At 40.9% G+C, this 23,599-nt stretch overlaps 4 protein-coding genes and 1 non-coding gene across 6 annotated transcripts; 2 read left to right on the top strand and 3 right to left on the bottom strand.

Moving 5' to 3' along the window:
• Positions 1-575: 575 nt before the first annotated feature.
• trnar-ccg (transfer RNA arginine (anticodon CCG)) lies at positions 576-648 on the top strand. The gene has a single exon. It is a non-coding gene; the product is annotated as a tRNA-Arg (tRNA).
• Positions 649-5,412: 4,764 nt separating this feature from the next.
• atf4a (activating transcription factor 4a) lies at positions 5,413-10,033 on the bottom strand. Of its 2 annotated transcripts, none has more exons than XM_026303793.2 (4): positions 9,869-10,033; positions 8,737-8,910; positions 8,033-8,329; positions 5,413-7,382 (listed from the first exon to the last, which is right to left on the bottom strand). In XM_026303793.2, exons 2-4 carry the CDS (start codon positions 8,783-8,785, stop codon positions 6,406-6,408), a joined length of 1,323 nt encoding a protein of 440 aa, XP_026159578.1. In that variant the 5' UTR covers positions 8,786-8,910; positions 9,869-10,033; the 3' UTR covers positions 5,413-6,405. The 2 variants fall into 2 exon arrangements, with proteins under 2 accessions (XP_026159578.1, XP_026159579.1); XM_026303794.2 differs by having other exon boundaries at positions 5,413-7,379.
• A 1,296-nt stretch (positions 10,034-11,329) lies between these two features.
• On the bottom strand, positions 11,330-14,643 carry LOC113128485 (apolipoprotein L3-like). Its single transcript, XM_026303851.1, has 6 exons — positions 14,372-14,643; positions 13,054-13,120; positions 12,885-12,936; positions 12,466-12,595; positions 12,157-12,345; positions 11,330-11,895 (listed from the first exon to the last, which is right to left on the bottom strand). Exons 1-6 carry the CDS (start codon positions 14,378-14,380, stop codon positions 11,458-11,460), a joined length of 885 nt encoding a protein of 294 aa, XP_026159636.1. The 5' UTR covers positions 14,381-14,643; the 3' UTR covers positions 11,330-11,457.
• A 747-nt stretch (positions 14,644-15,390) lies between these two features.
• rps19bp1 (ribosomal protein S19 binding protein 1) lies at positions 15,391-17,280 on the bottom strand. Its single transcript, XM_026303683.1, has 4 exons — positions 17,115-17,280; positions 16,675-16,848; positions 16,311-16,411; positions 15,391-16,023 (listed from the first exon to the last, which is right to left on the bottom strand). The coding sequence occupies exons 1-4, from the start codon at positions 17,167-17,169 to the stop codon at positions 15,874-15,876; spliced, it is 480 nt and encodes a 159-aa protein (XP_026159468.1). The 5' UTR covers positions 17,170-17,280; the 3' UTR covers positions 15,391-15,873.
• A 998-nt stretch (positions 17,281-18,278) lies between these two features.
• LOC113127697 (3-mercaptopyruvate sulfurtransferase) lies at positions 18,279-22,540 on the top strand. Its single transcript, XM_026302392.2, has 2 exons — positions 18,279-18,979; positions 22,157-22,540. Exons 1-2 carry the CDS (start codon positions 18,400-18,402, stop codon positions 22,453-22,455), a joined length of 879 nt encoding a protein of 292 aa, XP_026158177.1. The 5' UTR covers positions 18,279-18,399; the 3' UTR covers positions 22,456-22,540.
• The last annotated feature ends 1,059 nt before the right edge of the window (positions 22,541-23,599 follow it).

Here is a 23,599-nt window from a genome sequence, read left to right as displayed (position 1 = left end):
ACTGCATCACACATGGCTTCCTCGAAATAAGAGAATGTTCACTTCCTCTTTCTTCACAATGTCAACTCAAAAAAAAACCCCAGCGTAAACCTTTGAACATGCTTCTTCTTTCCTCTGCCCTTTTCATCACAGCCTGAAATGACTCACCACACACAGACACAGACAGACAGACAGACTTGTGCTTTTCTGGTGTTAAATCTGTCACGATCCATCACAGGTCTGATTCTAAGGCCTGGATTTCAACACCACTTTGAGTAAGTGAGGACCAGACAAAATGACCAAAAGGTCCTTACATTACTCCTCACAAAGATAAACAGAGTATATGGATTAATTGCTGTATAGTTAGTATAATAATATTTATAATCTTGCATAGTTTGATAGAGGAACATAGTTTTAGAAAACATTTTCAAACATCTGTCTGTTTTTTTGGCTCTGTTGCAGTGGCCCAGTTTGGTAAACTTGGCATCTCTAAAAGAACCAACAACCAAAAACCACATAAAACTTCTTCAGTCATTGTTGTTAGTGTACTGGAGTAAATCATCAGCCTTCGAGTTGAAATTCAATATCATATCAGAGGCCCAGTGGCCTAATGGATAAGGCATCAGCCTCCGGAGCTGGGGATTGTGGGTTCAAGTCCCACCTGGGTCATGAAGCACCTCTAAAATATTACATGGCATATGTTAATCAAGTTTAAACTCCCATTAGTATGTGTGAATGAAGTGATAATGTTCATCACTTCCACCTTGGAGGAAATTTTCTGTATGTGACCTGAGACTAGGTGATCTCTCACCAAGACAATGCTTGAGTGGCTTTGGATAAGTCTGTTCATGAGGGGCCCATGGACAGACTCAAAACACATAGCATGAAGGTGGCAGTTTACAAGCACTTCCTATCCAAATTGCCACATTTTGAGAGGATCTGCTGGAAAGAACTGGATAAACTGCCCAAATCCAGGTGTGCAAAGCATATAGAGACTTATCCTGGAGGAAGCTTGATCTGTGACAAAGGGGATTCTAAAAACTATACTGATTAGTGCCCTTCTGCATTAAAATGCAAAAACAGTTGGGCTTCCATATTTATTCAGCTTTAATTAATTAAATAAATGTATTGTGGTCTCAAGTGTGGTATGGTTATTGCGCTTTGCGTGTATTATTGTGGGGGGGAGAGGACAGCCGCCCATAAGGTGAGCGGCCCACGTTCAAGCCCCGACTCCTGCACTCCTCCACTGTCCAGGGGTGAGGAGACCCCCTGGGCAACAAGGGACATAAAAGGACTGTCCTCTAATCTCCTTTTTAAATTATAGTGTTTTATAGGCTAGGGTTAGGGTTAGGGTTGGGATGGGTTAGGTTTAGGCTAGGTTTAAAGTTGGACTAAGGTTATCGTTAGGGATAGGTTTGGACTAGAGTTGTAGTTAGGTTTAGGCTAGCGTTGGGGTTAGGCTTAGTCTAGGGTTAGGGTTATGCATAAGGGTTAGGGTTGGGATGGGTTAGGTTTAGGCTAGGTTTAAAGTTGGACTAAGGTTATAGTTAGGGCTAGGTTGGACTAGAGTTATAGTTAGGTTTAGGCTAGCGTTAGGGTTAGGCATAAGGGTTAGGGTTGGGATGGGTTAGGTTTAGCCTAGGTTTAAAGTTGGACTAACGTTATAGTTAGGGCTAGGTTTGGACCAGGGTTATAGTTAGGTTTAGGCTAGCGTTAGGGTTAGGCTTAGTGTTATGCATAAGGGTTAGGGTTGGGATGGGTTAGGTTTTGACCAGGGTTAGGTTATGCTTAGGCTAGGGTTGGACTTAGGCTAGGTTTAGGGTAATGCTTAGGGCTAGTGTTAGGTTCATGATTGGCCTAAGGTTATGGTTAGAGTTGGGCTAAGGTTCTTAATAATCTTTGCAACACAATACATAGGGTGATTGGCCACAGTATTTAGTCACAAATTGTGCCAAACCCATATGGGTGATGGTCCAAAGAAGTTATCATCAACAACAAAGTTAAAGACAGCTAAAGTGAAAACTTTTGTTAAAATGTTCACGACTATCTGTATTGAATAATGTCAAGGCTATTATCCAAATTCAACTTATTCAAAGAGAACCTTGTAATCTGTAGTATTAGTTTAGTTAGTGCTTTGTAGCAAACTCCAGTTGTAACCACTTGCAGTGTGAGATAAGTCCAGCTGTCCACTCAGTTAATGTTAGATGACACAATTTCAAGTCTTCAGGTTGTTGCTCTAAGACATCATCCTCCACTTACAATTCTGACAGTGTGACAGCATTCGCAGGCGGAGTTCATTCAGTGTAAGCCAGGAATAGACTTGCAAACAGCCCAAGGTTAGAATAGCAGAATGTGCCAGATTACTTGGCTATTGCTGACTTACAGTACAGTTTGCAAACTATGAATAGCCACACAGCCTTACTAGGTTTCACCGTATTGGTGAGCCAAATGCCATCAGGCCTTGTAATGTCATGTAAAATATAGTTACAGATTTTTCAACAGAATACATGAGACTACAAGTCATTACAAAGAAAAATAAATAAGAAAATGTGTTTTCTAATGTGTTTCCATGGTCGGAAAAAATAGGGGATTACCCAGTACACTTATATACCAGTTCAGTAGTAATCAGCAGTGTTTAAGGTGGAATGTTTTCTTGCATTTACTCGACGTTGACATAATTCAATCAAAACATATTAAATTTTAATATAACAACAGACTATTCCATTTGTTTCTATTGACCTTCTAGCATGACGTGATTTACTGATGATTGGATCTTCAAGGGCTTACAGCTTCTTTCAGCTCTACACTGATGCTGGAGAAGCAATTACTCTGCCTCAGGCGTCCTACCGAAGGGTTTGCATTAAAGGCCAGTTGGTATGATTAAAAAATACTGCTATCTGTACTATCTGTAGATGCAATTGAAGAAAGTTAGTTACCCTTCATAACAGTAGCAATGTCAGAGCAGAGGCTACCACAGTTTAGCACACAAGGTCTGCTTTGTGAGTTTTTATGGGTCCATTTGAATATGAACTGGTTTGCCCTTTACCAAATATGTGTGAAAACAAAACCACGCGCTACAGATAATTTCAAGAGTGTCGCTCCAGGTCCTCTAGTCTTAGTAAATAACTTACTGAAGGCTCGGCTTTTAATCTTGTTAAATGAAAGAGTCAGTCAGGCCAATTCAGTCATGCAGAGCTCACAAACGAAGACATGACTGCACACAAACATGTCTGGTCTGACGGTCGTTATCTGACTTAATTAATCATGGAAACAGCAGTGATGCAGTGTCGTTGTGTGATAGATGAATGGAATAAATCTATTTTTGTTTTATTATTTATAATTGTTAGGATTTTGCAGAGGAATGTGACAGGACAAGAATAATCTGTGCTGCCTAATTGCTGGGAGCCACCACACCCATGTTCTGTGAAAAAGAAAGACCAGTTTTTACTAACGTGGTTCTTTAGAGAGGTTCCAGCAGATCCCCATGACCCTAAATAGGAATAAGCGGATAAAGTTAATGGATGGATGGATGTGGCGCTTTAGAATGAAGCTTTCAGGTGCGAAGCATATTCAACACATCGTTTACAGTAACTAGACTCCACATACATAAACCTCAGGTTCTTAGGACAAACATACAAATAAAGCATGTTCTCCCTACTTACCCTCTCACATAAAACCCACACACTTGGGTCAGTACAGAGATAAGATTTGAGATATCATCTATCATCTGATATCACTTGAATTAGTTATACCTGGGCTTTTCCTGCTATGAAGAAGGTGAAATGTTTGGTATGAAAACGGTGCAGGGTGGGGTATCACTGAGAAGTGTGTGGCACAATCACATTATCAGACTGTTTATGCTGAGTGAGAAAAAATATAATACTGAAAAACAAGAAGTTACATTTTTTTAAACATAATAGTGTTTTATCTTTAACAATAACAAATATTACTTTCTAATTGTAGCAAGAAAAAAATATTTTTTTTACCATGATACAGCTTCTGATTAACTCATTTATTTGAAGCCTGTGTATCTAAGTCACAATGGAGCCAGCTTTGTAATCTCTGGTCTCACTGTTTGGTCTTTGCTCTTATCTGTGGCTTGTCAGGAGGGCAGGACCTCACTACTGTGGAATCTATGAAGGAGATGTGTGTGTGTGCCAAAGTGGTTTTACTGCCAAGACTAAATTTACTCAGCTGCTTGACACTAGTCAGCCCACTGGGCTAAGTCTGAACATTACTGTCGCTTTCTGAGATGCTACACTGACTTCTTTCAAGGCCAGGAGACATAACTTTAATCATAAGTCATACTATCCTAAAGACTGCTGAAGACAGAAACTGTGTTAACTCAGGCCCCATGCATCAGGCCATCCTCAACCCACTGCTCTGAGTTCCAAAATACGGCCTCAAATGTGAGCACACACATAATACTCCCAGGGTGGGAGATATAAACATGTGTGGAGTCCAAGCTTTGGCCTAAACTGTGCAGAGACATGTGTGGCTCAGCTTGCATGTTGTTTCTTCTTTTTCCCTTCCCCCTCCCACCTGTCAACCACCTGTGAGACTGGTTAGTCTGGTTTCACAGTTACAAGGACCTTCCCATAAAACATTTGCACATCTGTTTTTAGCTTTCTTCTTGTTTCTTACTTCCTGATACAAAGTTTTAGTTTCAGGCAGTCAAAAACTTCACTTCAGGGTTCTGCAGCTGAACTTCCAGTTTGAACTTGTCTGCAACAGGATTTCTCATCACTGACATTTTCATAAATGACTTTTTAAGCCTCAGTCATTCTTCTGGTCTAATGCACGTGAGCTGTAAACTTACTCATCTGACAAGGTTGACTTACGCAAACTAAGCAGTTATATTTGCAGTCAGTGTACCCTGCTCTATTGTAGGCAGTGAAAACCAAACGTGTTTTATAAATACATCACCCTGCTGCTTCCTTGCTTCCACCCTTCACCTGGAGTGTGGAGTCTGTGCAGGTCATGCCATTGACTAGCTCTTGTCTTAAAGCCTGGAAGTAGTTTTTGGGTCATTATCCTGAATCCCTTTGTCTTTTTCATCACCATTTTAACTGCAAAATTCTACCTCCTGTGCTGTATTGTCCAAATACTTTGTCACAGTAACAAAATCTTTCTAATACTGCATTTATCCAGTTTGTAAGTACTGAGAAGTTGGAACATTTGCACTTCTTTCTTCTTCTACTGCAGACACATAAGTGACCCAATACCTGAGCTCTGAAACTGACATTTCATTTTAGAATAAAAACTAAAACAAGAGCAACCTTAACATCCTGATGTATTTTCAAAAATTGACATCAAGGGCAGTCTTGACATTTCACTTTCATCACTGAGTTTTAATAAGCTCAAAGAAAATTAGCCAACCACTTTCATTCTTTTAGTAAATTTGTCACTGTAAAAAGCACATTACACGTCACATGAGTACTGACAGATATTTATTAGAAAAAAAGAACAGCAAAAGTTTTCTTTTTACAGGCCCAAACAGCTGCACTAGGAGCTACTGAAAACATGATCAAGTTTTGTCCAGCATTAAATAACAAACCCCACAATCAGCAAGCAAAAGAAAATAAAACTATATACAAAAAAGATCGACAGTGTAAGAGATTTCATGAATAGGCCGAGGCCCCTTTCTGGACTTGAGAATGTTGTGAAACGTGAAAATGAGGGGAGGGACTTGGGGTTAGAAAGAAGTAGGTGTACTAGGGGAGGAGCGGTACCTGACTACACCGATTGATGTATTTTTGACAATGAGCTGGGAGTGTGAGGGAATATGATGCCAAATTTCAGTTTACAACACTACTGGGAACTACGGTGACTCATGCCTAACCTACGAAAACAAATACACACTCTGCCTGTTGGTACATGTGCTGCTAGTAAGGCAGAGCGTATATGTCGGGCTCTAACAGGGGACTGAGAGCCAAGCATGTACAGATGCTTCACCTGACTACCTCCCAGCCCCCCCACTCTACACTAGTAATCTCATCAGATTTGACAGATTTTCCACTTTTTATATAGGGATCTCTCTTCGCTGTTCAGTGGCAAGTTTCATACATCCACCATCACATGCCGATAATTTAATCACTGAAAACATGAGCATAATCGGGGCTAGAAATTTACTTTTTTTACATGGTAGGACCAAACTTTTTTTTTTTTTTTTTTTAATGCTGTGGGATCAACATCAGCCTCAACACCCACCAGACCACTATCCAGCACAACTGCTGAAGTTGTCTATGCTACCAAATATATTTTGAAGTCACACTGACTTAAAAGTCATGTGTAACTAAAATGGTCACAATTTGGAGCCCTGCGTATGACGCAAAATTGAATTTCTTTAAGGCATGTGAGCGTTGGAGCAGAAACAGCCCAATCTCTCTGCAACAGTGAGATTGTACCACACGAAACTTATGGTATTTAAGCCACTGAACTGGTCTTGCCACGTCGATGCTTACGAACTTCCTCCATCAGATCCTTGAGATATTGAATCTCTCGGCTGATGGACTCCGCCTTTTCCATCAACTCGTGGTTCCTCTTCTCCAGCTCGTCACATTCTGTCTTCAACTGCTCCTGCTCAACCCTCTTCTTCTGCCTGTAGCGAGTGGCCGCTGTCTTGTTCTGCTCCATCTTCTTCAGTTTCTTCTCCACCACCTTGGGAGCACCAGACACTGATTTGACCCTTGAGGCCTTGGCCGCGGAAGCAGCTTTGGGCTCCGGCTTGCAGTAAGGTTTGGTCCTAGAGGAACCAGCTGTAGGGGAGGGTGTGGGAGGCGGACTAGAGGCCAGGCGTGGGGATGAGCTGCCAAGTGATTCGATGCCAGAGTCACTGTCACAGTCACTTGATGGAGAAGAGGTTTTGACAACTGGGTCAGGAAGCACCAGCACAAGGTGACCAGTGGTGGGAAGGGAAAACATGATGGGACTGGTGGTCTGAATGTTTCCACTGGGATCAGGTATGATGGTGGCAGTAAGCGATGTGACCATTTTCTCTGCATCCAACACATCCACTTCACTTTCAAGCTCCAATGTATAGGCTGGGGAGGTGGGAGACGGAGAGGGATCTGGGGAGGGAGGCTCAGACTTCATAACGGGTCCCTTATGAAGAACCACCTCTGTTTTCTTGGCCTCAGTTGCTACAGTAAGAGGGAGCTCCAGAGGGATGGAGGGGATGTTGGCCAGTGGCAGACCCAGCTCCATGTTGTCTTGTGGGGTGGGGATGTTTGTGTCGAACGGGTCTAAATCCAGATCCATGTGGGAATCAAGAGAGGCCAGGAAATCCTCAGGGGAGCTGGGAGAATCATCGGATGAGCAAGAGCCAATGAGGGAATCCAGGTCAAATTCACTTAGATCGATTTTCTCTGACATCCAATCCATGCCTGACAAAGCATCATCTGCTGACAAAAACATTTAACAATATTAAAATACAAAATAATAAGCCAGAAACTGTGATATAAAAACAATGTAAAATATTTTAGGAGCCCTCTCTCGTTATCAGTGTTTCTGTGAACGTAAAAGGGAATAAAACTTTATGGAATTGTTTTAAACGTCATTAGAATACCCCCCCCCCCCGAGAGGTACCGGTATATGAACACAAGGAACAATTTTCTCTGACGCCAAAACCACAATGAATGGAATGAGGATATCGCACCCAAGATGTGTCACTGAAAACACTTAAAGCCAGTCAGAGCTAGTCAACTACAGAGCCACACCTGCCAGCTACCAGCCAATTAAAGTTGATCAATACCCACCACATTTTGCTTCTGCCACATTTTGCTTCTACGTCTGGTGCTAGACAGCAGAAAGACTTTTTATCTATACGTATTTACTAAGTCCTCAGTTTGCCGGGTCTCCTTGTTTGCAGGGCAAGTTGAAATGCTTTGACTCACCATTGAGGCAAAATATTTACTGTCAGCCAACAACTCCACAAACAGCAGTGGAAGCTTTTTTTTCCTGTCCCAGACATCAAATGTGCTAATTGATTGGTCCTTTTGGAAATTAAGATTTACCCTGATCAAGTTTCGAATAAACAGAAAATCACTCTCACCTTTGCGATCGTCTGCTCCAACATGGTCATCGAGCAGCCCGCTGGCACCCAGCCAGGTGAAGGACATCAAGTCTGCTCCGGCCTTGGTTCCCAGGAACAGGGAGGTATTGGTGGGAGAGGGGGAGGGAGGTGGAGAGGCAGAAGAGAGCGGGGAGGATGACAGGGTCCGGTAGGGAGAGAAAGAGAGGGAGGGCGAAGCTGGCGCCTTCCCCTCTAGAGAGGAGGAGGGAGAAAGAGCTTCATCTACATCTTGGTCCAGAAGGGGCCCCATGGGGTCAGCCGTCAGAAACGAGGGCTCTGTGGACAAGAACCTCAATAAATACCTAATAATCTGCATAAAATACAAAAAAAGTATAATACTGCACTTATTTAAGGCTGAAAAGCCAAAATGCTATTTCAGGTCACATCTCGACCAGGAACAGCTACCTAAAGTTGCCCTCAATTACTTTATCAGGGACACCATCAAAAGTTTCAATAAATTACAAGTGTAACAAATGAATGAATGATGTTTACCACAAGATACAGGCCAAATAATCTGCTTTGAGACCAAGCAAAACATAACTTTCCTCTGATTCCAAATGTTGATTCTGGAAGCTAAACTTCAGTTTGCCAGACTTCACAGCTTTTTATCCAAACTATCTGCGATCTGCATTGAGCAATGTTTGCACTGCTGCTTTGAGAACATGCGTCATCGCAACACCAACCTAAGCACAGGGCCTCCACGTCCTCCAAGGCTAGCTGGGAGAGAATCATGGCTGCTGCTGGTCAGTGGTAGCCGGGTGAATAAAAACAAAGTCAAGTCTGATGATGGTAGCGAGTCGAGGGGTTCGGTAATGCTGTCGACGGCAGCAAGGCTGAGGGTGGTTGCCGAGAGAGACCTGGGTAAAGAGATGCATGTTATAGAAACAAAATGACTTCCGTGACATTTCATATAAATTTCTTGTGTGTGGAAACATTTAGGGAGCTGGATGCCTACAACTAAACACCCAAAACAAACAACACTTCAATCTTAAAAGAACACAGAGGCCAAATAAATATATTCAAACTGCATTCAAATATACCACATGGTTGACAAATCCTGAGCAGGCCAACCTTATCTGTACACCAGAAAACTTCCCCATAGTGTCTTAAAACTTTGCTTTATTGACCAGTAACAAAGAAAAGTGTTTAACGCTCTTGATGGGGCGGCTTGGGGCATGAAGGCTGAGGTTGTCTCTCACATAAGGGAGGGGAGGCTAATTTTGGCTAATCTGTTCCCTTGAAGTGTCAGTGCAATGTTGACGGGAAACACCCCGCTGCACCGAAGGGGGCGGGGGGGATAAGATTACCTAATTTGGTCATGATTTGGCCGGTAACCCCGCCCTCCTCCGTGAGTCACCATGGAGATGTGGGCGGGTAAGCGCCATTTTCACAACAGAGCCGTTTGTGTGGAGGGCAGTGCGCGCCATTTTGGACACGCCACGTTGTCAGGGTTTAGTACACACAAACACTAACGTTACCAACCTGGCAAATACTTTGAGTGAGGGTTACTGTTGCTGTGGAGCGCGTAGGAACTTTAAGTCAAACCAAACAAACGCGCCCCCCGTAACTCAACACAAAACATATGCTGTCGGGATGTCTGGGACTAACTTCAGACAGACTTTAACGACACACACCAATCCCCTAAACCAGAAAGCCCAATACACTTTTAATCCCATCTCGTAGTCATAAGTACTATATAACTTACAGCTCACGTAACCGTACTCAATAGCTAAGTTAACTTAGTCAACTACCGGTTACTTGACAGCTAGCTATACTTGAACACAGACGTTCACATTTCGACAAAAAAATACTTACGCCATTTTGCCAGAAATTGCCAGTGCAGTTAGCCGTTGCACTGCCGGTTGTTGCCGCTGCAAAGATCGCTGCCGCACGCCTTTACACTGCCATTTTAGCGCGGGAGAGCTTCCAGTGGCTACCGATGATGTCTTTTACTGTTGTGGAAATGAAGAAGGGTGAGACACGGTCACATTACTTTATAAAGGGCCTACGCACCGCCGACCGTATTCCTCCGCAGTATCACTCCACGGAGACGTTTGTTTTCTATTCAATCAGCAGCGCGGGCGAGAGGAGTTTCCGCTCGAGAAAGGGAATTTACAAATACCGATGCAAGCCCCTCCCACCCGGAAAATCCTAGTGACTAATGTACGCACACTGTTGTTGTCGCACTTTTTGAGTCTTGTTTTTAATTGGCTAGATGCATATCTCCATATATTGGAGACTAGTTCCATATGGAGCATGCGTTCCTACGTCATATGTAGGTCAGATGCAAAAAATGTAAACATTGAAGTGAGAAGTAGTTTCTGAGCTTTTTTGTTTAGTTTTTAGTTTTATTTTTTTTTGTTTTTTACAAATGTCAGTGACTGGTAATGACAACAAAAACAAATCACATAATGCAAACTCCATATGTTCCAAATGTTTACAAACACATTTTATTTTAGATATATTTCATATTGTATTTCCAGTGCTCACACACTTGAGAAGCCAATCTCTAATTTAATATAGTTAAATGTTGCCTGTTTTAGGTTGATGTTACAATATGTTAGTCAAACATGTTTAACTTGATTTATTACTATTACTAATGAATGAATAATTAACCATTCTCTTAAGTTAACATCAAGTGACTGTCGATACTAAGTGAAGCTAACAGGTCAATTAGAGTTAGACGTTATGAGTAACATGTTGTAAATGATATCAATCAGCCGTGTGACTATGAGTTATAGTATTAAGGAGCTGTCCAAGCTCGTGCGGAATCAATATTAGCTGTACTACTGGTTAAACTTGATTAACAGTTAACAGGGCTAAGACTTTCACTGCCACCTGGTGGTCAGCTTTAGATATTAAAACCTATTTAGTTCTTGTTTTTACAGTCGTTCATGAATATCATTGTATATTTGTGTGGGTGAAGAACAGATTAGTGTTAGGCTAGAGAGCCAGTAAAATGTTTTATTCATGAATTAATAGTTTGATTAAGAAAGGATCTTAGTAATAGTATGTTTATGCAAAGTAACAAAGAACACAAGATATTTAAAAGAGGAGAGTTATTCATAATCTCATTTATATACAATATCCATCCTTCCATCCATTATCTATATCCGCTTATTCCTAACCAGGGTCACAGGTAATATACAATATAATCGTATCAAATTAAACACCATGAAGCTGTAAGTCATAATGCTTTTAAGTAGCAGACAGTAAAATGTATAACATATCATAAAAACAAACTAAATTAAAGGTATTTCTTAAAGATTACCTTAGATTAGATCAAAGAAGTAGTTTTCAAATCTTTGCCCTTTGTGCTGTTTGGATTTGTTCACCACCATTGTTTTCACATTCTTAAACACATGGCGCTATAGTAAATATAAACACAAAATCAGTTTTACAAACTAAAATGAATTTTTCTGATAAATGTTTAGGAACAAGGTCTTCATTTGCCTAAGCTCATCCAATCCCTTATTCAGCTCCTCTGCTAGAGTGCGGATTTTCATTGCAAACTTTGACTCAAGGCCCTTCTTCAGCTTCTGCCCATTCTTTCCTTGGGTGAAGTACATATCCATGCCAATTGCAAAGCCTTGTATCAACCCAGACGCCTTGCTGTTTACCTCTAGGGCTTTGGCACTTGCTCCTCCTGTAGTAGCCAACTTCACTACCCTGTCTGCCCTCTCAGATTCCTTTATGGCTTCATTCAGAACAGACTGGTCATGCTGCTTTAGCTGCTCCATGCTCTTGTTGAGGAATTTAAGGCAGTTCTGAATATCCACCATGAGTTGCTCGTACTCATGGAAAATCCTGTCAATTTTTTTCTGGTCCTGAGCGACATTCACCTAAAAGAACAGATTTCATAATCTGTTAAAAACAGCAATTGTAAACAAATGATGGTATAGCTATCATGTTTCTCAGCCTACAGTATGTGTCACTTATGTGAGCCTGGTCAGCACAGACATTGCTGACTGCCAAACTGTTTTTCAGCAGATTACCATAAGTTATAGTACAGGAAGGTGCAACAGATTTAAAAAGTTTAAAAAAAAAGGAAAACCTACTCTATAAATGACAAATGCTGCATCCATCAGAAAAGTTTGTCCCACCTTGTTGGCAATGACTGCTGATGCACCAGTGACGCCGCCGGCTGCAGCCACTCCTACCCCGATTACAGTGAGGGCCAGTGAGGCTCCCAGTGTGAACGGAGACAATATCACACCAGCTGCTGCTGCTACTCCTCCTGCTACACTCGTAGCCCCTCCTGTGATGCCAGCTATCTTTGTCCCCTTTGAAACCTTAAGGTTGGAGGGCATTTATTTGGTATCAAGAAACTGGTTCTGTTCATCAAATGTAATGAAATCAGCCTTATGATTTACTGAATGCAGTATCACACAGGTCTCATATAAGGTTGCTACCTTGTCTAGTTTGTCAGCGATGCAGAGCAGTTCAGAAATGTGTCCACTCAGGGCACCATCACGTTCAGACAGCAGGTGGATGTAAAGCTTGATTGCTTTATCAACCTGTTCAGCTTTAGTGTCAACGATTCTGGAATTTATTACGATTAGATTTCATAACTCAACTTTAATGAGTGTAGGCCATTCAGCTAAACCAAAAACACTCCCATCAGCCACTCCTGTGTTCAATGCTAATTAGAAAATCTTTGGATGCCAATATGCTAAACTAAGACTAACATTAAGTGCTTAACTTCTGCATGTCAGCAGTTTTATTTTGAGCATGTTAGCATGCTGATGTTAGCATTTAGCATAAAACACTGCTGTGCCTCAGCTAAGGAAACAGAAATGTTCAGTAATGTAAAGATGAAGTAAAGACTTACTTTGTTTCTCTTTCACCTTTAAGTTTGAGGTCTTTGCACAGTGAATTCAAGTCTGTGAGGCAGAGAAACTGTAGTTTACCAACAAGATCTCGCACACACACACACACACACACACACACACACACACACACACACTTAAACATGAATCTTTTCAAAATGGTTTTCTTACACTTTCCATAATCAGATCCAGCAGATTGTTCCACTTCCTTCCACCAAACCACCAGAGAGCCAGCATTCTGGTACAAGATGAAAGGTCATTTATTTACGAGCCCAAAAGATGTAGATATACTCAGTGATAATGTTTTAAAAGTTGTGGAATATTTACAAATATTGTGCCTACATTAACACCTTAGAATGCAGGAGTACATGTATCTGGATTAACAAAATGCTAACTAGACTCAGATTCCCAACTGACTCTATCAGAGCTGGGATCCAGCCACTCCTACGTAGATATGAACAAAAAGCAGCTCTTCTTATCAATCTATTCATAAATAAGATGAAGATAATACCCAGGTAATCTGCATTTGAAATCTAAACCACCCATTCATACTACAGTATTTATCATGGTAGACAAAGGCAAACAAATGGTTAATTGATTCAAGCGAGTCAGACGAGGTTGATTATATCATGTTTACTGGTTTGACTTTAACGTTGCACTAGAACCTCAAGTACTTTCATTTATTTATCTCAAAGTGGACCAGAAATCTTACAAGAGAAATGGAACTAATTTCTTTACTTATTAAAGCAACAATGTCAAACAAATTGCTTATCAAAGCACCTCAGTGTGTATAATGGGATGTTAGAACGAACTGACCGATGAATTGTTCTTTGCAATGTAAGAAGCGGCTGAATGAGACGGAATAAATAATCATAATCATCATAATCAATATGACTATGAATAAGTTGTTCAGTGTGCAGATTTGTAAATAAACGTTTGATTGCAAATGTAAATGACAAATGTCTGTGCACCCAAGTGAGAAATGGTGTCTTGTCAGGTTTTGCTGGCTATATAATAATAAAAATAAGGTCCCTAACCCAATCACTAGTTGACTCATATAACAATGCATTATTTTGTGATTTGTCCCCACTGGTGTCTACCAGATATTAATATAATTTGCCATAGCAATGTCTGAAATGTCCACAATGCAACACAGGCAAATATTATTGTGTATGTGGTGCTCAGCACATTGGAAACAGCAAAAAAGTTCAGTTTAGTCTGTGGATTATTCAAATAAACAGTTTCTGGAGAGAAACGTTGTTGATCACAAGATCTCAAACCAAAACTAGCTGCACGGCAGGATACTACCTGCAGAAACATGTTTGTGCTGTGGCTAAATGGAATCTTTAAATCTGCCTCTATCAAAATGTCTGTATTTTTTTTAACAGGGGCCATTAGTATTAACATTTATAGACAAGCAGTACAACAGTTCAGGTTCCTAATCTCTTAATATTAAATAACATTCAATGAAATTAGCTTTATTTCTTACCTGAGGCATGGTGTAACTGTTGCAGTATTTAAATTGTTCTGTAAGCACTCTTCTTTGCTGCACTCACACTGTCTCTGACCACTGAGTTGTAAATTTTAGGGGTGGGTGGATCCATCCACCTGTTGCCCTACAAACTGAACTTGCTCTCTCAGATTCTGATCACATGTGTCATCAACTCAGGCTCCAGCACTGGAGATATGGAGAAAGTAAAAGTGAAAGTTATTCAAGATGTAAAGAAAAACATGAAGGAGACAAAGAGATAGAAAGTGGATCGGGGCCAGATGAGAACAAGACACGTTGACTAAAATTCTCTGAGAGGCTGATATAACATCAAGCCTACTTCAAAATACAAGACTGGAATCTATAAATTAACTGACAAACGTCTTGATAATGGCATTGATAATTAAAGAATTAATAATTAAAGTATAAAAAAAATCAATGTTTTGCAAATTATGCAATGGTGACATACATGTTGTGAAAGAGCCTAATAATAATGCTGCTGCCCATATTCCTCTCCCTTGCTTGGCTGCATTTCGGCTGTTTCCAACAGTAAAAAGACTCAGTACGGGTACTGGTATTGGTGATCCTGCCCTGGCATTACTTGGCATCTGCCTAAAGCCAAATTTTGTGTTCTCATCCTAACGAATGTTGATCTCTATCAATTGTCAAATAACAAAGACATGGAAATTTTTCAAATCGTTGACATCCTACACACTTGGTTAACATTCTGCCATTTTTGGAATGAAAAATATTCTCTGAAGTCAAGTCCATGTCCTGAAGATAACAAGCTGATGACTATCCATCACACATACTGAGAGATTTTACTTTACTTTTACTTCTGCCTCCTTGTGGCAAAGGGGGAGAAGACAAAGTGAGCTGGTATCTTTCAGCTTCTGACTGAATGAACACACTTGCTCCAGGTGATCAGCAGTGGGTAGGGCAGGGACGGTGGCCCTCAAGGAACACGGGTTGCCCAACTTTGCTCTAAGGAGATGTAATTATAACTAGAAGATCATTAGTCTTTTTCTACATAACTTTATTGCCAGAATGAAACCATGAACAACAAACCAAACCTGACTGTTGATATTGAAAACACATTCCTCCCACATTTCATCTTTGTTCAAGCATAAGTTCATTACTAGCTGCATATAACTGGTAACTACTATAAGTCTTGAGACAGATGTTTTGATCCACAAGCCCTTTAAGTCACAATATTTTCAAATTGGCATATTTTGGAATTAAACTCTTGATATTGAAAACCAGAACAAACATCTGCATCAAACCATGTATAAATCGTATAAATTAAATGTTCCCTATGTGTTTTTGAAGGACTAACACCAGCAGATTCATTCTTTACAATCATGTCTTCTCAAAGTGTCTTTTTCCATTGAACTGGAATCAACTTTCAGAATATAGTCTGGTCCAGAAATTCACTTTCATCCATAAAAATGTAGCCCTGGTGTTCCTGCTGCCACAGCAGTGTCTTTGTGTTTGGGTGCACTTCATTTCTTCTCCTCTACAGTCCTGCCAAAGTATTCCTTCTGGAACTGCTGGAACTCCTCCTCTGTGAACGACGACTGTGGCTCTTTGGCTTTCTTGGCAGGTCGTTCTGGGTGATTCCTGGACTGTCTCCCTAGATTGTGACTCAATATCTAATGAGACAGAGACCAAGTCAACTCACTCGAAGAGACAGAAGCTGACAGAAACATAACATGAAAGTAATTCAAATGATCAGGTAACACAAAATTTATTACCAAATAAATAATATATTTTTTAAAAAATTCCACGAATAGACAAACTGTATCAATAAATAATATACTAAAAATTCAATTCAACTGCACTTAACAATATATAAATGACTTTCAAAGCAATGTATTGTAATTGTACTTGAAGTCACTACTGATGATGGTAAAATGAGTGGGACCTCCACATTTTTTACCTTCAGAGTTTCAGAATCAGCTGTTTTGTAGCCAGTTTTCATGAAGTACTTGAGGTTAGTGCTCATCTGACTCTTCTCCCCCTGCTTCTTCCTGAACTCCTCTACAACACACATCAAGTTTAGTGACAGCTACAAACACCTGGGGGCTGCAGCTGCACAATCACATCAACTATCAGTGCTGCTAAGATAACATTTGTTTAGCAAACTGACAGCAATGTTATCGTTTCTACACAAGACAACGCCCTGAAAGCTTTTGGATGTTATAATAGAGAGACACCTGGTGGTTCTAGAGACAGCAAGAACTGGCAGCACCGTCTATTCTAACACAATGACAATCATTATGTTATTCCTCTTGAGGACTGACCCACTGCAGACTTGATCCTCTTGTCTTTGACTGTAGCTTTGCTCTTGCCGGGCCCCAGGCGACCCTGCAGCCGCTTGACCTGTTTGGTGACTCCCTTCCGCTTGGTGCTCACCAGCTCCATCACGGTGGCCAAGCTGGGGGTCTGCTGCTGCTTGGCCTTCTCTTTACTGACACCTGGCAAGGTGGGGGGGGGGGATATGAAGAAATATGCGCTGATAAATGACACCGTGTGCTGAAAGTGCACTAAAACTGTGCGTCAAAAATGCGTCAACTAAAGCAAAGGGAGAATAAGCAGCAAATTTTAGACAGTAGCTGTTAACACCACAGTGCAACAGTAAAATATCTTTAACATTAGCTAGGACTGCTCATCTGTGTGCGCTGGTAACGTCAGCTAACCATCTAAAGAACCTATAGCTAACAAGCTAAGAGGCTAAACAAACCTTTAATATCGTCGCTCAGCAGCTCCAGTCCTCTCCTGATCAACGACGCCGACATTTTGATATTAGGTTTTGTGAAGTGTCTACGAGCTACATCGATCAGAATCGATCAAAAGGTATACTACTGATCAGGAACATGTGAGTCTATCAACATCCGGTGAGCTACTCCTGTGCGTCGATTTAAAGCAACCGATGAGAAAACTGTCGAAGCTGCACAAGTGTTCCTAGCTGTCTCTGCGGCTATTATCCATACTGGTAACAAAAAACAACAACAACAACAATATCAAATTTAACTAAGTTGAGGAGACTCACTAGGATCACTAGTGTCCTTCAGCATATAAAAATAATAGGCCTGTGTCGAATCAGTGTTGATTTATAGCATCTTTTATACAGGCTGGTACAATTCAAATGACAATAAGGCATAAAAACACAATCAGGTAAAATAAATAATAAATAATTATAATACGTGAAAATCACCTCCACATAAAAATGTGTTGAGAAAAAAGTATTTAAAAAGTATTAAACATATATGTCATATATTAAGATATCAGCAGCTGTAGTGCACCTGGGCAAAAAAGGTTTTATGTCCAATAGAAATGAGTCAGACTTGTGCTATTTAAAAAATATAGGCCGAGATTAAATTAGAAGCTCATAAGAATAATAAAGTTGTCCCAAATGTGTTAACACTTATTCCATAGAGAAGCTATAACCAGCTACATCTCTGAGATACTGAAGTGCTGTTAAACATAATGTTTCTCCTCTAGTGGCCATTAAAATCTTAAATAAATAACCTGCCAACTCTTCTGAGCGCATTAACCCAATGGGAGCCGTGCAGACCTGCAGTATCACAATGTGGACGGTGGCACCAGCCAAGAGATTGCGCATGTGCCTGGTGTTTACACATTAACCCAGTGAATGGAGAAAGGAGCAGACGTGTGTTTGGAATACATGAGACTGAAATATCATCTGGACTGATGAATCAGGTTTGTGTTAGGCAGCAGGTTTATGTGGCATGTGGGGAAGCAGTGGCCCGTAGGCCCACTTAATCCACGGATCATCACAAACTAATCCCATTGCTGTAACGAGTCACCGCCTCCATTCACTTCCAGCTGTTGCACGGTGAACTGTAGGCGTGTTCGTTGTGGCTCTCTCTCTCTATCCCTGTCTCTCTCTCTCTCTCTCTCCACCATTAATAACCCTGCTCCCTCTACCGCTCTGCAACTTTGGCATGGGAATAGGTCGATGTCATTAAACTGCAGTAAACACTGAAACCTGATTAACCCCAACCATGGCGCTACAGTCGAGAGCTTTGGTCAGCTCTAAATGGCTTGCAGACGCTCTTAAGATCCAAGGGAAAATGCGCATCCTGGACACTTCTTGGTATTTGCCCAAACTGCGCCGCACTGCCAAGAGCGAGTTCAAGAAGAGACACATACCAGGTGCAGCTTTCTTTGACATAGACCAGTGCTGTGATAAAACCTCCCCCCTGGACCACATGCTACCGTCAGAGAGGTTTTTTTCAGATTATGTTGGGAATCTGGGAATAGGCAGAGACACGCACGTCGTGGTGTACGACGCCAGCGAGTTCGGCGCGTTCTCTGCGCCCCGAGTGTGGTGGATGTTCCGGGTGTTCGGGCACAGTGCGGTGTCGTTGCTCAACGGGGGGCTCAGGAACTGGGAGCTGGAGGGTCGACCTGTAAGTGACAAGTACGCCAGACCCACACCGACCGAGTTCAAGGCCTCACTGAACCACTCTTGGATCAAAACGTATGAGGATATCCTGGATAACATCGAAACTAAGACGTTCCAGTTGGTGGACGCTAGACCGAGAGGAAGGTTCAGAGGGCTGGACCCTGAACCCAGAGACAGTAAGTGGTCTGCCATAAGGTCCTGATGATGATGATGATTGCACCTTTCTGTTTAGGTTTCTTGCAACCAAAACAGCAGCCAAGGTGACAGCGCTTCACCATCTGCAGGGAAAATAGTTTAGAGTTCAATTAGTCTAAAGCTAAAAAATACACATTAAAATATAGAAATCTGTTAACATTTAACCCAACTGAAGTGTTTTATCATATTGGGTCCTTCAGAAGAAAATATTTTTGTAAAAACAAAAAAAAAAATCAAACAAACCACTGCTGTAGGAACCAAAAATCATGTTCTGTAGTTCGAAGAAGACAATGGGGGTCTTCTTTGGTCAAAACATTTTTCTACACATGCCTTTTTCCAAATATAAGTCAGTCAGTGTGAAAAAAATATTGGAACATTGTATTCTGTCTTGTACGGTTGTGTTCCTGAAATATTCCTAATCACGTGCAAATCCAGACATTAGGCCACGGCGCCAGGAAAGACCAAGTTTATTAGACATTCACACCTGCCATATCATTTTACATGATCACGTCACGTTTTACTTTAAAAAACACATATAATTTAATGGTTGTCAGATCAACCTTGCTGATTACATTAATCCAGTCATGTGCTCACTGATCAGACACTGTTCATTCATTGATTAGACCAGGAGAAGTGAAACAAGAGCAGATATGATGATCGGACACTGTTCATTCATTGATTAGACCAGGAGCAGTGAAATAAGAGCAGATATGATGATCAGACTGTCAATATTGAGGCACAGAGGAAATTAGGCAGACTACATCACTTTATTTAACCCAGTGGCTGTCAAGTCTGTTGAATTCCTGGAGCTGTCAAGGAGTTATCAGCGTGTTTGTCCTTGAGAAGTTTTAAGGTGCTTGCTAACCTGGTTGTAATCAGTATCACAGGTTTTCTCACTAAAATGTAAGATTTATTGAAGATGCCTATTAGAATTTTTCAAAGACTTTAAAGTCCTAAAGAAAAAATATTAATAGATTGATAACTCTGATTAATCCTTTCAATTGCATATTCTAAAGATATGTATTATAATATGTATAAAGCACATAGGAAGAATCTGTTAAAATTGTAACATCACACAAAACTAAAAACAAATATTGTGCATCATTGGATCATTTGATTGTAATTTCTTAAAGTTCTGCAGGAACATCATATGTTTGTATAATCACAATGATGAAAGCTGATCACTCAGCCATGGGCAGGGGTAAACAGGAACTAGCAAGACAGGTGATACGATGACTCCTGTCACTTCTACATCTGTTATTAATGGTTTGATTTTGATTCAAATCTGATTAAGGTCATTTTAATATCACATAGAAAAGACAGTTGTAGCACACAAATCAATGAAGAGAAATGGAAATCATTGCACCCGTGTGAAATTATCTCAACAAAACATGGCCGTCTTTGACAGTGCATGACACAGACATGCAGTGGAAAAACCATAACGCTTCCCTGAGGCCATGACTTCCTCCGCTTTTTGTAGAGTTTACTCTGTACAAACACACAGGCAGCAGCGTGGACCTGTCTCACTGAACACAAACAGTGTTAGTGAGTATACAACACATACTAACTTAACCAACCCCTTTATCCAAACTCACAGGCCCATATGCTCACACGGACACACACGTTGCAGCACAGTGCAGTTTGACGGCGGTAAGACATAAACTGAATCATTTGTTGTCCAACATTAGTCTTTGTTGAGTTTTACAGACAGTGTAGTACGTGTCTTATCTTATTCTTTTGACTTCTGTCACATGCACATTGACAGACTCTAGTAACAAACACATTCATATAAAATGCCCATTCACAAGTGAAACTTCATTTGTTACAGCAGTCTCAGCAGTGAACCTTGACCACAAGCAGACTGACTGTTGCCATTGAGATATTTTCTATGCAGTTTAGAGTTTAGGGAGGCATGAATGGGGCCAATATGAGCCTCTGTTGTATGTAGCATGAATCTGCTTTATTAGTTTGGTGCAGAACTGTCTATTTTTGTTACATTTGTCCAAAGAATATTCTCGGTAATTAGGAGTTGGTATCAGACCTTCACATGCTTTTAAATGTAAGTAAGTACCAAAGATGTTATTGAGCCTTTGCTCAGTCATATTTCAGCCACATATTAACAGAGTCAAATTAGAACAGAAGCAGTTATAGGTAGTATTTAATTTAGAAAACGCTCCTGAACAGGAGCTTATGTAAAGCTTGTCAACAGTTCACGTATTCTTGCTGAATATTTCTTGCTCTAGTTAATGCACATGCACATTTTTGTCTTTTTTCCTCTTGGTGTGGTCTTCTCACCTTCACTTGTCACAACTATGTCTTGTCTGTTTGTATTCCAAACAAGCTTATCGGTTTCTAGTGGAGCTGCAATTACATAACATTACTTATGTCCTCTGAGCTCTTAGTGTTGCTGATGCATGCAGTGCTGACAGCTGCACACATGCATGATTTTGCTGTGACGTTGGATCTTAATATCTCTATTCTAAGAGGAACTGCTTGAGAAAATTTTGGTGAGGAAATAACAACAAATAACCCAATTACATCACACTTGCTTTCTCAGGCTTCTGGTGCAATTATCTTCGCAGCATTTTGAGACATTTTACTGTAGAAAAAGCAGATCTGTTGCTGATTAACAATTGATCTGTTATTTTGAAGTCTTCCAGTAAAGTGTAACAATGACAGCACACACAAAACCAGGAACCTGAAACCACCATTATTTTTTATTTCCAATAATATACGTTTCTCACGCACTGTCATATGTCACATCTTCTGTCAAAAAGTCCCGTCTTCAGTCCAAATTTTCAATCTATTACCAGAATTAAGACTGCACGTACTACTGACCCTGCTATTGATCCAGATTGATGGCAGATTAGCTCTAAATATTCAACTTATTTTTTGTTTTATTGGTTGTCTTAAGAGGCTTGTTTACATTGTTCACAAACACTATTTATTAGCATGTTAGCACATTAAATTTTGAATGTGGTAATATGTCAAGCTAAATGATCCAATCCTGAACTTTCAAAATAATATTTTATTTGTGTATTTGAGATGTTTCTGTTAATCTGTTGCTATTTAACTGAGAGGACATGTCAATTGTCCTGAAGCATAAACGCATTCTCACATATCTTACTCGCTCTCATTTCGGTCTTTCTGATTGACAGACACAGAGCCAGGCCACATTCCCGGCTCCATCAGCATCCCCTTCCACTCCTTCCTGGCCTCATCGGGTCACATCCTACCCAGGGAGCAACTCCAGGCTCTGTTTGCCCAAGCTGGTGTTGACCTCAGCCGCCCTATCTGTGTCTTGTGTGGCTCAGCTGTGACTGCGTGTCATGTGGCCCTAGCGGCCCATGAGTGCGGGCACCCAGGGGTGTCTGTGTATGACGGTGGCTGGTCAGAGTGGTACACCCGTGCCGTGCCAGAACATGTCATATCTGAAGGACGAGGGAAACATTTGTGATTGGTTAAGAATTTGATTGAAACGGGAAAAGCTTGTTTACAGCTCTAATGCTCCCATCTGCATTAAAATAGATCTACACTTTGAATCACCCTGACTCTGAAATTCTTGAAATGTCATGTGCAGACAGTCTGTGTGAAATATATGTGAGGATGTTTATTTGTCTTGTTAAAAAGAACAAAAACTGGCCTGACAATAAAATCGTTTGGCAAGCTGGTGGAAAAGTGCACTTTGGTTTGACCATTGGACTTTGAACCTGTCTGAATATCTGAATATCCAGAATGCTGATTAGATACACACGTCTTTTCCTTTCAAAATAAGATGTCCACCAGGGAAACAAACAATTTGAGTCTTGAATAAAATGTCAGCAGTGTTTTCTGTATTTTAATTTAGTTTTCTATACTGACTCCTCACTCTCTTTTTGAGACAACCTGTCTATTTCCTTTTTGACAAAGCTTATAGTTAGGGCTGGCTCAGGTGACCCTGACCTTAGTTATGGTGTTTTAGGCCTAGACTGCGGGGGGACTTCCCATCATGCACCAAGCTCTCCTCTCCCTCACATGTATATTCCTCCATTGAATGTCACTAACCTTGTGCTCTCTCTCTCTCCCCTAGTTTGTGCTCTCTCCCTCTCTCTCTCTCTCTCTCTGTACCTTCTTCAGGTGTCCCTGGTCCTGGAGCTTCCTGGAGCGACAGTTTATTTGTTGTTTATTGTTGCTGTTCTTTTCTCTCTCCTCTATCCACTCACCACAACCTGTCGAGGCAGATGGCCGCCCAAACTGAGCCTGGTTCTGCTGGAGGTTTTTTCTGTTAAAGGGAGTTTTTCCTCTCCACTGTTGCCAAGTGCTGCTCATAGGGATTCTTAGGGTTTTTATGTAATGTGTCTGGAGATGATTTTTCTTGTGATGCAGCACCTTTATATAAATTGAACTGAATTGAATTGAATACTGAACACAAGGTCAGACACAGATTTGAAGGACTGTGCAATGAACTACATGCTGAAAGTCTGCTAACCTCCACATTAGACAGGATTAATGTCTTAATAAGCCAGACAGCCTGCTCTTGGAAGAGTCATGGTGGTTCCAGACTTCTACCATTTCACAATTATTGAGGCCACTGTGCTCCTGGGAACACTGGTTTTATCTAT

The sequence above is a fragment of the Mastacembelus armatus genome, chromosome 1 (assembly GCF_900324485.2).
Source record: "Mastacembelus armatus chromosome 1, fMasArm1.2, whole genome shotgun sequence".
NCBI classification, from domain to species: domain Eukaryota; kingdom Metazoa; phylum Chordata; class Actinopteri; order Synbranchiformes; family Mastacembelidae; genus Mastacembelus; species Mastacembelus armatus.
The sequence above is the reverse complement of the archived record's forward strand: the minus strand, read 5'-3'. Positions and strand labels throughout refer to the sequence as shown.

Bases quoted from the DNA above. Each gene is read 5' to 3' on its own strand.
- rps19bp1 (XM_026303683.1), bottom strand. From the start codon at position 17,169: ATGTCGGCGTCGTTGATCAGGAGAGGACTGGAGCTGCTGAGCGACGAT. The intron at 16,412-16,674 runs GTCAGTCCTCAA...TGTGTGTTGTAG, and splicing joins GAGGATCAAGTCTGCAGTGG to AGGAGTTCAGGAAGAAGCAG. The intron at 16,024-16,310 runs GTAAAAAATGTG...CTGTCTCATTAG, and splicing joins CTGATTCTGAAACTCTGAAG to ATATTGAGTCACAATCTAGG.
- LOC113127697 (XM_026302392.2), top strand. From the start codon at position 18,400: ATGGCGCTACAGTCGAGAGCTTTGGTCAGCTCTAAATGGCTTGCAGAC. The intron at 18,980-22,156 runs GTAAGTGGTCTG...TCTGATTGACAG, and splicing joins GGACCCTGAACCCAGAGACA to ACACAGAGCCAGGCCACATT.
- LOC113128485 (XM_026303851.1), bottom strand. The intron at 12,937-13,053 runs GTAAGAAAACCA...TCTGCCTCACAG, and splicing joins TGGATCTGATTATGGAAAGT to ACTTGAATTCACTGTGCAAA. The intron at 12,596-12,884 runs GTAAGTCTTTAC...AATAAATTCCAG, and splicing joins AAAGGTGAAAGAGAAACAAA to AATCGTTGACACTAAAGCTG.
- atf4a (XM_026303793.2), bottom strand. From the start codon at position 8,785: ATGATTCTCTCCCAGCTAGCCTTGGAGGACGTGGAGGCCCTGTGCTTA. The intron at 8,330-8,736 runs GTTGGTGTTGCG...TCTTGTCCACAG, and splicing joins CGTGGAGGCCCTGTGCTTAG to AGCCCTCGTTTCTGACGGCT. The intron at 7,383-8,032 runs GTGAGAGTGATT...TGTTTTTGTCAG, and splicing joins TGGAGCAGACGATCGCAAAG to CAGATGATGCTTTGTCAGGC.